General features: G+C 36.2%; 1 protein-coding gene across 2 annotated transcripts in view; it reads left to right on the top strand.

The window, feature by feature from the left end:
* Window positions 1–12,696, top strand: part of cntn5 (contactin 5) — a 427,194-nt gene that overhangs the window by 409,264 nt on the left and 5,234 nt on the right. For both annotated transcript variants that reach the window (XM_051656265.1, XM_051656264.1), the window contains exons 19-21: window positions 5,522–5,756; window positions 10,838–10,947; window positions 11,682–11,868. In XM_051656265.1, coding sequence (XP_051512225.1) covers window positions 5,522–5,756; window positions 10,838–10,947; window positions 11,682–11,868 — 532 coding nt within the window. The remainder of the gene's footprint in view (window positions 1–5,521; window positions 5,757–10,837; window positions 10,948–11,681; window positions 11,869–12,696) is intronic.

Below are 12,696 nucleotides of genomic sequence, written 5' to 3'. Positions count from 1 at the left end.
TGTAATTTCTGTACCTTTAGACTTACCAAACAGAACAGGTCCCAAACCAAACTCGCACCATTGGTTGAGCCAGTGTTGCTACACTAAATGCCAAAAGTATGTGGGAAACCATGGGAATTGGTCTTTCCTTTGCTCCTATTAGAGCTTCCACTCTTCTAGTTCAACTTTCCACTAGATTTTAGAACATGGCTGCATGGCTTTGCTACCATTCAGACCCAAGAGCATCAGTGTGGACGGGCAATATTGGACGATGGAGTCTGGCTTGCAGTCAGCATTTCAATTCACCCTGAAGGTGTTCGGTGGGGTTCAGATTTGGGCTTTGTTTAAGATAGTCAATTATTTTATTTTTATTTTTTTACTTGTTTCCGAAGGTTCCAGTACCCATACGATTATGCTATGTTATGCAGACTAATCGACAAGCAGCATCTTCTATCAGACAGTTGTGCATCGGCTCCAATGAATTTATCTTCCCTTGTAGCACGACTGGAAGCGTGTTGCGTCACCAAAGTGTGAAATATGGGTTCAGATCCCATGTTGAAACCAAGTAGTAATCGCGTTCACATAATCAGTAACGAGTGTTATTCAGATGTTGCATTTTTACCTCTAACATTTTTTTGTGTTTTTTTTTTTTTTCATCTGATGATTAGGTTTGGGATTTGTGTTGGGGTGCTCAGTTTATAAAATATGCATTCCTCTTTACTGTATTACAGCCTGCACAACTGAAAACATCTCACTACACAACTCACTTTTGGCACCCCTCCTTGGACATTTTACCCAGAAAATGGAGCTCACACATGCCCATATGGCCAACAACACTCATCTCTTTGGCCACTTGGGACAGGGTTTTAGATTTCTTTTATTAGCTAAATTAGCTAAAAAAAATTTTTAAAAAATCTCCCTACTGTTTCCTACTGACATTTTCTTGGCAGCTTTTGTGAGAATCACCCTTTGAATGGGTGTAGATTGCATGGCTGTATGCTTGATTTTATGCTTCTATTATTAATGAATGTAGCTGAAATAACAAAAGCCATTAATTAGGAGGTTGGGTCCACATACTTTTGCCCATGTACAATAGTTTATGACTGGCTGATCAGTTACTCAAACAAACAGAAGTGTTTTTAGTGTTTGCACTTTATGCAGAAATCAACCTACCAATGGCTTATTTATATTTACATATTAAGCTGGGTTAGGAGAACGAATCTGAACATTGAAACAATTACACACTTTACCTTTAATTAGTCAGCCATGCTCCTAAAAATGTATGCTAAAACAGTTTAGGGATGTACACTCTGGCATCTTATTTTGGGTGTCTCCATCAAGGGATGTGCTAATTTCAGAAGCGAATTAAATTCAGTCAGATTACAACATCACAGAGTGATTTAGTACCCAAAAAAAGAGTAGAGTACAGGTATTTGTCACTTATTAAATCTGCCTAACATTTAATTCTGCCTGCTCACATTTTAATTACATTTCTACCTTCCTTAATAGATTTCATTCCATTCTATTAAACGCCTAGCAGGTGTTGCAGACAGCCTCTGAAATGTCCTCTTCAGAAAAACATCAAGCAAGTGTCACACCTCTTTAAAAGAGAACAGAGGAAATTGTCAACATCTGGAAAGCCGAAATCAACTCATTTGTCCAGCAGACTGTACACAAGCTTCTAAAACAAAAGTAATTTGAGTGTTTTAGTGGAAGGAAATGCCAACTCTCAAAATTGAATCCTACATCAGCAATAAGAGAAAGGTCTCCAAGATAATAAAAGACATTTCAGGGAAAGTGCTTTCAGAAGTCTGTATTGTGACATATTAGAAATACTGTGCTTAAGTACAATCTTGCAAAAGGGTGTGTGGAGCCAAAGAGTTTCTCGTTAGATTTAACACAGTGTCCTAACTTCTGTTTCTAGCTTCTGGCGAAGTAATTTGACTTTCCTTACTTTAAGAGAAAAGGCTGCACGATTTGACACAGCTAATCAGAACAAAAAGTGTTTGATATCTAAAATACAGTGCTGTAGGATTTTAGGCTTATAAGGTTTTGCAGTAGAAATGTAAATGCCTACGCTTCAGAAATGTAAACCATAAAGCAGATAAAATGTCCCATCACTTGTGAAGACTGGATATTTACCATTCGGTATCACCAGCAGATTTACAGAATTACTTCCATCGGACATCACTGTAGAGTAATCGATATTTGACAAAATGTCATCACCCAAATATTTCATTTACTCAAGGGCCTGAACCAAACCCCTTGAAATCCAATTGATATGGTTCACAGAACAATGGCAAGCTCTCGCTTCATGCCAAATCTTGGATGTGTTGTATTAGCACATATTTAATTTATGTGTTCTGGCTCTCCATTAAAGCACTTGACATTCACTAGTGATTTGTTTCATTGCAACTGAAAATCTTTGGGATTCATTTGGGACTCTCTGACATTTCGATGTAATTCTGTGCCATTTAGTGTTGCTTCTTTCTTGGAATCTGCATTACAAAGGATTTCATTTAACTGGAAAAATATGGAGATTAAAATTATTTATTGGATATATGTTTAAAGCATTTTTGTGTTTTTGAAGCCGTGGGGTAAAAAAAAAAAGCTTTATGACTCTGTCAAGGGTGGTCAGGTTGTCAAATTAGCATGCACTGTAAACCTTCATTTAAAATGCATTGCGTTATTAGGGAACTGCTTATTTAGGACAGCTAAAACATAAATCAACCCATTATCAATCTTGTCTGTAAAAAACACACATGTCCGTACAAAAAATTTTTTTTGCATCATGTGCTGACTATTGTCAGAAATTTATGAGTGCAAATATGCTACTAAAAGTGTAATAAAGCTCCAGAAATTTAAAAATAGGGAGCAAAAATGCCTCTGCAATGAATTCTTGTTTCATGTAACATTTGACATTTCATTACCTGTATGTTATTTATTTATTTTTCCCATATATGCTAAGGTAACTACCCGTTGACCAAATAAAGTTTTTTATTGTTAAAATGATGTACCTTTTTTTTTTTTTTTTTTTTTTTTTTTACAGTTTATAATAGAGCGTTTACAGTATACAGTATAAAAGTAAAATCAACCCTGAAAACACTTGGCCTCCATTCATTAAACACAAGCATAGCAAATTTCTGTGTAAATTGTTCATGGAATGATTGTTAAATAAACTGTCATACTGAATTGGATGTGACAATTTAAGAATGATTTTATGAATGATTTACATAGAAAGCCTGCTTGTGTTACATGAATGAAACCCATTGAAGGCAAAGAAGTCAATCTAAAACCATCTGAAACCAACACCTGAAACAGCAATTATGTCAAAATCCATACTGAAAACATCCACTATCGAGCTACTGATGTTTTATGCTTTTACCATAATTTACTATAATTGTTTAGACAGCTATATATGTTTGATATAAATGTGTTTTTTTTACATTTTTCAATTGGAAAAAATGCCTCTGAAAAGGAAGCACACAAAAAAGAATAAAACCTCTCACGGAAGAAACAAAGTCATATCAGTTAAGAACGACATGAGATTGAGCAAATAATGACAGAATTTCGTTTTGGGGTGAACTAGCCCTTTCAGCTGGGATAGGAGAAAATATTTAAACATTACAGACATTACTTTTAACATAACTTAGAATAACGTGGGTAGACCACATGTGATTGAATTCCCTGCTTTAGGTAAATGTAACTTATTTTTAACAAGTACCAGCAGGGCAACCAAACTGTCATGGGCAAAACATTTAAGCTGACCTGCATGAAGCTGTGCTGGAAGTGATTTTTGCACAGTCAAATAAGTAGAAATAGACAATTGGCCAAATTACATTTTCAGGGCTGATAATTTCCAGGCAAGAGTCTTTATAAATTACCTACTGCATGGTCTTTTTCCCTGTCCCTTTTTCACCAAGCTCAGTTGGCTGCATATTATTTAGATAATTTCCCAACTGCATATGCCTCAAATGTTTATTTCCCTGCAGAAAACTGAGCTATTTCGAGCAATATTATCGGAATGAGTGTAAACAGTGGCTAGGCTACATTTATATGCACTATAATGTGATTAAGGCAGTACTGCGATTTAGTTGGAGCCAGAGGCTTACTGGGAATAAAAAGTGTACTCAAATAGGTACAAAGGAATATTTTTAGTGACATGTTTTCTGCATGTTTATCATGCGTGAGCATTATTCAGCAAGCCATGCTTCAGCTCCCAGAAATGCTTTGCTGTATGAATAAATTATGCAAATGACTATGTACTGTTCATAGCTTTACTGTTTTCTGATTTTATTTACACTACTGTTATTGTATTTGTTGTAACTTGCAGTTATTTGTCATTTAGTGATTATTCAGAGCTCATCTTATATTTAACATGTTTTTAGTTGTCACCATTATTGTGATTTGAATGTCAAATAATGAGGTCCACACCAGGTACGGAGTTAATGCACACATGGATATTTGCTCTAATATGTAAGTAAATTCAAAATAAGAAAAGCTATTGTACTGCATTGTCTTGCAAAGTTTGTTAAATTTTCACTCTGTTATGAGGTCCGTGCGGGCATGTTGGAGCCCAGGGCGACTGCCTATATCGCCAGTAGGACGGGCCAGTACTTGCGCAGCAGCGGGCCGGCCCAAATTACCCAACGACCCACCGGGAAAACATCCGGTGCTTCCTATGGCCAGTCCGCCTCTGGTTGGAGATCATGTTAACAGAATATTGTCAATATGTTTACGTTATAATGCTCATAATTAGATGTAATTATAATTGTGGTAAAACATGTGGAGTACTGCGGAAGAAGACATGCCTTTCTCTGAGCTCAGAAAACTGAGTTTATGCTTACAGCTTTATGCAACATGGTCTCATAGTATCACGTTTTTATACCAACATTTTTTTTTAAAATGACTTTTACATGGCTGGTTGTATATATTGCAGCAGTTTCCTGGTAAAATATTTATGCCTTTTCACACAAATCATGAGTAAAATGGTAGATTATCAGTTCATAAACGATTACTTTTTTGCCATATAGTTACGCCATCTAAACTTTTTTACTATAGTGCTTTACTTGTTAAGTGATGCATTTTAACGTTTGCATAATAATTACAAAATTAATTAAATGCTTAATTTTGCTAATTATTTCATAATAATTATACATGCAGCTTTTATTAAATTAATTAAGATACTACATGGAATATTTGTACTTCAAAAAAAAAAAATTTTTTTTTGTCACACCCAGTGTTTTGTGGATTACTTCTGAAATGTAATCTGGTACTTATTGCAAAACATTACACATCTAAAAGTGCAGTCAGTAACATAATATTTTAGATTACACTTTTAGGTAATCTCATCTGATTACTTTTGGAATACTTATTGTTTTACTGAAGGTTCTGAGTTAGTGTTTTGATTAAAATCTCATTTGAACTGTATAAAGGATAAGTTTTCAAATCTAATGCGTCAACTACCCACATGTTATATTTAAATATAATCACCCTGAAATCAATCCTGGGCTCATATGAATATGTTTCTTTCTGCCCTCAGCCTGTCTCAGAAGAATTCCAAAATGGGGAAGGTTTCGGCTACATTGTGGCATTCCGGGCCAATGGCACACGTGGATGGAAAGAGAAGATGGTGATATCAGCGGACTCCACCACCTATAAGTACAGGGATGAGACCTTCCCCCCTCTCACCCCGTTTGAGGTGCGGGTGGGAGTGTATAACAATAAAGGAGATGGCCCATTCAGCGGTGTGGTCACTGTGTTCTCTGCAGAGGGAGGTGAGGGTCAAGTGTGCACAGGTCTCTGTCTGACTGATGGAGTTTATTGTCATCTTATGTAACTTCAATAACAGCTCAAAAATGCAGAAAGAGTTTCTCAAACTTTGAAGTGCTTCATATAACATGCTGTATTATCCAGGGCTTTGGACAGATGTAAAGTGTGATTTTCTTTTTTCTTCTGAACACAAATGAGGATTTTTAGAAGAATATCTCAGCTCTGTAGGTCCATACAATGCAAATGAATGGTGATCAGACCTGTAAAGCTCCAAAAACCACAGACAGTCATAGTAAAAGTAATCCATACGACTCCAGTGGTTAAATTAATGTCTTCTATAGCGATACGATTGATTTAGGTGACAAACAGATCAATATTTAAGTCCTTTTCACTTTAATTGGTCTCCAATGCATGTCCATGATGGGACCCAGTTCATGAAGCCTCTCACGTGATGTAAGCGTATTGGCATGTTCACGTGAGAACTGACACGTTACAACCGGAAGTGCAGATCAACAAGCTTCATTGGTTTTGCTTTCATTTGAACATGCCAGCATGCATACATGATGCGAGAGGCTGCGTGTACTCTGTCCTCTCATGAATGCTCATTGGAGAGTGTTGAATTATAAGAACGATGTTTGACCTTCGCTGATGAAACTTACATGCATGATTCAAATCAAAGATAAAAAAAAAAGCTACTAAAGAACATCAGTCATGACCCACCCATCTTTTTTCCTCCAGAACTCCACAGTGACACTTATGTGGAATATTGCTTGAATTAAGCCACCAATAACAATTATAATGGGGAAAAAAACATGATGTCTTCTTTACGTTGTTTCAACAGATAGTGATGTTTTTACCAAGAGACTGGCTTGTATATTTTGAGTGACACAATGACCTGTGTTATTTGTTACTAATATCCAAAGAAAAACAGTTAAATAATCCTGTTGTCATCAGGACAATTTATATATACACTGGTGGCCAAAAGTTAGGAATAATGTATTATTTAAGCAATATCACATGAGCAAGAGTGCGATATGGCCCTACATCAGCACTGCTGTGATTTGGCTGCAGTAATTTTTCCTGGTAATCATAGCAGTGCTGATTTAGGGCCATATAGCACAATTGTGAGTGTGATATTGCTTATATACAACAGTTCAATGAACAAGTACATACAAAATAAAAAAATAGGAAAAACTGAGTACGTCATAAAAACGCATTTGTGCATGGAACTACTTTCTTACGTGATGGATCAGAATCTGACATTGCTGGTTCAAAACAAATGATGCGTCCAAGCCTTCGTTAGTCATTCAAAAATGTCACTTCAGAAATAGTATCACGGTTTGTGCTGTTTCTAACAAGTTATTGGATAAACAAGTATGTGTGTGTGTGTGTGTGTGTGTGTGTGTGTGTGTGTGTGTGTGTGTGTGTGAGAGAGAGAGAGAGAGAGAGAGAGACAGAGCGTGTGTGATCACCTGTTGCCACTCCCAAGCAGAGATGCTGTCAGCTTTCTGAAGATCAGCTTTCTCAGTGGTAAAATAGCCATCCAAGTAAGGGTATTCCTCTCTATTTCGCGGTAGCCGGTGCGCTAGAGTCATTCACTATAGAAACTGCAATGTCCTCTGCCATTTTAAACAGTATGTTTCCAATGTGGAAACTCCGGTAAGAGGTAAGCGCCTTGAGTTCTGTAATCAATCAGTCTGTTGTGTCTCTCAGCTGTGATGAGCCGTAATGCTGAAGTTGTTAATTTAAAGCCATTTAAAGCTATTTCCTAGCTTTAGTAATGTAGTAGCGATCACGTAGTGCTGTTGTATGTAACAGTAGCTGACGCGGATTCACTTCACGTCACCAGCTGGCTCATATTACACACATAAATGATCTTTTGCCACCACCTGCTGGCTAACATATGTAATGTCAAAAAAAAAAAAAAAAAAAAAAAGACAAACAGTAGCTCTTAACACATATGCACTGCTCTTACACTTTAGTTTAGAATGGCATGCACACAAGCAGAGTGATACACACAGTGAAGTGTCCGAGTGCTGATGGTGTCAGACCATCAGTGCTCATGGAACGTCTTTCATCCAATCAGATTTGAGGACCAGAACTAACTGTTGTATATAATGGAATAATGTCAGGACATTAATAATGTGAAAAATTACTATTACAATTTAAAAAAAAAAAAAAAAAAAAAAAACAGAACTTCTTAAACTACTTCAAAGAGTTCTCATCAAAAAATCCTCCACATGCAGCAATGACAGCTTTGCAGATCCTGGGCATTCTAGCTGTCAATTTGTCCAGATACTCAGGTGACATTTCACCCCACACTTCCTGTAGCACTTGCCATAGATGTGGTTGTCTTGTCGGGCACTTCTCACGCACCTTACAGTCTAGCTGATCCCACAAAAGCTCAATGGGGTTAAGATCCATAACACTCTTTTCCAATTATCTGTTGTCCAATGTCTGTGTTTCTTTGTCCACTCTAACCTTTTCTTTTTGTTCTTCTGTTTCAAAAGTGGCTTTTTCTTTGCAATTTTTCCCATAAAGCCTGCACCCCTGAGTCTTCTCTTTACTGTTGTACATGAAACAATGAAGCTGTCAGCTGAGGACATGTGATGCATCTATTTCTCAAACTAGAGACTCTGATGTACTTATCCTCTTGTTTAGTTGTACATCTGGGCCTTCCACATCTCTTTCTGTCCTTGTTAGAGCCAGTTGTCCTTTGTCTTTGAAGACTGTAGTGTACACCTTTGTATGAAATCTTCAGTTTTTTGGCAATTTCAAGCATTGTATAGCATTCATTCCTCAAAACAATGATTGACTGATGAGTTTCTAGAGAAAGCTGTTTCTTTTTTTTCTTTTTTTTTTTTTTGCCATTTTTGACCTAATATTGACCTTAAGACATGCCAGTCTATTGCATACTGTGGCAACTCAAAAACAAACACAAAGACAATGTTAAGCTTCATTTAATGAACCAAATAGCTTTCAACTGTGCATGATTTACATAATAAAATGGCAAGTGATTTTCTAGTACCAAATGATCAATTTAGAATGATTACTCAAGGATAAGGTGTTGGGGTGATGGCTGCTAGAAATGGGGCCTGTCTAGATTTTATAAAAAATTCCTTTTTTCAGATAGTAATGGTGCTGTTTTTTACATCAGTAATGTCCTGACTATACTTTGTGATCAGTCGAATGCCACTTTGAAACAGCAAAATTTGTTCATTATTCCAAACTTTTGGCTGCCAGTGATTGATGACTTGGATCAAATAATAAAGAAAAGCAGCCAATAAGTGCCCAACATAGATGGGAACTCCTTCAATACTGTTTAAAAAGCATCCCAGGGTGATACCTCAAGAAGTTTGTTGAGAAAATGTCAAGAGTACATGTCTGCAAATTCTAGGCAAAGGGTGACTACTTTGAAGATGCTAAAATATAACACAGTTTTGATATATTTTGGATTTTGTTTAGTCACAACATAATTCCCATAGTTCCATTTATGTTATTCCATAGTTTTGATAACTTTACTATTCTTCTAAAATGTAAAAAAAAACAAAAAAAAAAATCAATATATAATAAAGAATGAGTAAGTGTTTCAAAACTTTTGACAAGTAGTGTATATATATATATATATATATATACCGATCGGCCACAACATTAAAACCACTTGCCTAATATTGTGTAGGTCCCCCTCGTGCCACCAACTCACATCTCAGAATAGTATTCTGAGATGCTATTCTTCTCACCACAATTGTACAGAGTGGTTATCTGAGTTATCATAGACTTTTTCAGTTCGAATCAGTCTGTCCATTCTCTGTTGACCTCTCTCGTGAACAAGGCATTTCCGTCCACAGAACTGCTGCTCACTGGATGTTTTTGATTCACTGTTCTGAGTAAATTCTAGAGACTGTTGTGTGTGAAAATCCCAGGAGATCAGCAGTTACAGAAATACTCAGACCAGCCCATCTGGCACCAACAATCATGCCACGGTCCAAATATTTCACAGTTCACATTTTTTTCCTCATTCTGATTGTTGATGTGAACATTAACTGAAGCTCCTGACCTGTATATGCATGTTTTAATGCACTGCTGCCACACGATTGGCTGATTAGATAATTGAATGGATGATTATTGGGGCTGGTTAGAGTATTTCTGTAACTGCTGATCTCCTGGAATTTTCACACACAACACTCTCTAGAATTTACTCCGAATGGTGCCAAAAACAAAAAACATCCAGTGAGGAGCAGTTCTGTGAACGGAAATGCCTTGTTGATGAGAGAGGTCAACAGAGAATGGTCAGACTTGTTTGAACTGACAAAGTCTATTGTAACTCAAATAACCACTCTGTACAATTGTGGTGAGAAGAATATAATCTCAGAATGCTATTCTGTGATACAGGTTGGCTTAGGGTATATATATATATATATATATATATATATATATATATATATATATATATATATATATATATATATATACAGTATAAATAGCCAATAAATGTTCAAAATTTGCTCTGCTTTTGCAGATATCAAAAAGTAAACTTTAGATCCTGCACACAAAAGATGAATAAAATGATAAAATGTGTGTCCCAAACACATTATGCAGTATAATTTAAAATAGAACAAATTGCAACTCACTTGTATTTATCCACAATGTATTATGTATGGATCACTTTGATCTTGCACATTTGCACATATGAAATTATAAAATAAATATTTGGTAATACTTTACAATAAGGTTCTATTCATTAGATAATGCAGTATGTGTCATGAACTAGTAATAAACAATATTTTTTACAGCATGTGTTACTCTTCGTCTGTTAATTTATGAAAATGCATTAGTTCATTGTTAATTAATGTTAGTTAATAATTAATTAACTAATGTTAACATACAAAACTTTTAATTTTAGAAAATGCATTAGTATATGTTGAAATTAACATTAATGAAGATTAATAAATGCTGTAAAATTACTGTTGTTCATGATTAGTTCATGTTAACTATCATACTTAACTAATGTTAAATAAATGTCATTGTTAAGTGTGGGGAGGGTAAGAGTAAGATATCTAAATATACTTTACACTTTTCAATGCAGAACCCAGGGAGCCCCCTTCTGAAGTTGAGGCCTTTGCCGTCTCCTCTTCTGAAATCAAGGTGATGTGGAAGCCGCCCAATCCTGGTCCTGGAAGACCGCAAGGCTATGAGGTGAGAGGGGGAGAAGAGAGAGAAACAGACAGAGATGAATGGATATATGGCACTGTTCCAAAACCTACAGTAGTGAGCTGATTTTTAAGGCATCATAGATGCATTTCTGATTATGGTGTCTTTTAGATACTGTGGGTTCCAAAAGTCTGAGAACTTATGTTGTTAAATCGGTGAGTCAAGTCAAAAGAAGTTCAACTCTTAAAAGCACATCTTGAGACGCACACCTTCACGCTGTTTCATGCTGTTTTTGAAAACAAGAACATTTCTTGTGTGAGCGGCCCCTTAGAAGGTAGCTGTCTTTGCAGGCAGCAGACAGCAAGGCTGCTCAATATGTTTTGTAAGTGAGCCTACAGTATGTGTGCTTATAAGGGCACATTCATGGTCATGAATCCTCCGCTTTTCCTCATCAATGTCTTCTCAGTAGTCAACAGTTATCTTTCTGAATGGAGGAAATTACAGTTTAAATGGGGGCAGTACAGTTTTCTCCTCCAGAGAGAAAGATGATCGTGTTTCATCGCCGGGAGATATTACATGCTCTGCTATTATGCTCTTCATGCGAAATGAATGACAGTTATTTAAACCAAATGATACAATATTAGATAAAATTGACAGACTCATGCTTTGTCAGTTATTTAGGCATCTCCATCTCATTTTCTGTACTGCTTTGAAAAGCCTGAATAAATGAAAGACAGGAAGTGAGAAGTTTTTTTTCTTTTTTTTCTTGTTGGGAACAGGTGAGCTATTGGAAAGATGTAGAGCAGGAGGAGATGGGGACAAAACAGAGAACGACGGGGAATGAGACAGCCATGCTGCTGTCCGGACTGGATGGAAACACGATGTATCAGGTCTCTGTGAAGGGTTTTAACAGCGTCGGGCAAGGACCGCCCAGCTCAGCTGTCAAAATCAGCACTAAGAAAAATGGTGAGTTACGCCACAACTCGTGTACTTTGGTTAGGAATTTGAAGCCATAGAAAATGGAAACTAAATTGGGAAGACTCATTTGACATGGACAAGTAAGCAACCACCTAGCAATTTCCATGAAAACACCAAGAACTGAGTGCAATCAAAAAATAATTTTAAGATTTACATATTTTAATTTCATAACAAATTTTATCAAATTTAATTAAGTAATATTTAATATAAAAATATTAAAAAAAATGAAACTAAATATTTTAAGTTTTATTAATACAATTTTGTTAACATTACACAGTTCAATTTGATGGAATTATGTTATGGAATTGAACATCCTGATCTCACAGTGAAACCGGAAAGAGTAGACTGACTTTTATTTCGTCAAAATCGGTATAGGTTGACCGAAATTTCGAAACACTGCCCCCAGTGGCCAAAGCGGTAAGTGTTGTAAGGCATATGGGCACGTGTGAGCGCCATTCATGTCCAGAAGAGGTTGCCAAAAGCTAGTAGTGAAGCAAGTTGTTTTCAGTTTTCAGGATGTTATACAATGAAGAGAAAAGCATATATTTATAGATTCTATTCCTTGACCAAACCCAAACCTTACCTTAACCATTAGTGGAGTAAAAAAGTAATTTTAGAGGGAAAAGTGAAACCTCTGAATCATGCTTGTCATTGATTATTCAAATGTGATTTTTGATTTTTGATCAAATGTCAAAATCTTTGATTGTTGAGTCGTGTCTCAAAGTCAGTCTCGCTGTTTTTGCAGACTTTTGCACAAGAGCGTCTCATTTTTTAGACACCAAAGAAAGTTTATAAGAACTTTTGAAAACACATCTT

The sequence above is a fragment of the Myxocyprinus asiaticus genome, chromosome 26 (genome assembly GCF_019703515.2).
Source record: "Myxocyprinus asiaticus isolate MX2 ecotype Aquarium Trade chromosome 26, UBuf_Myxa_2, whole genome shotgun sequence".
NCBI classification, from domain to species: domain Eukaryota; kingdom Metazoa; phylum Chordata; class Actinopteri; order Cypriniformes; family Catostomidae; genus Myxocyprinus; species Myxocyprinus asiaticus.
The sequence above is the reverse complement of the archived record's forward strand: the minus strand, read 5'-3'. Positions and strand labels throughout refer to the sequence as shown.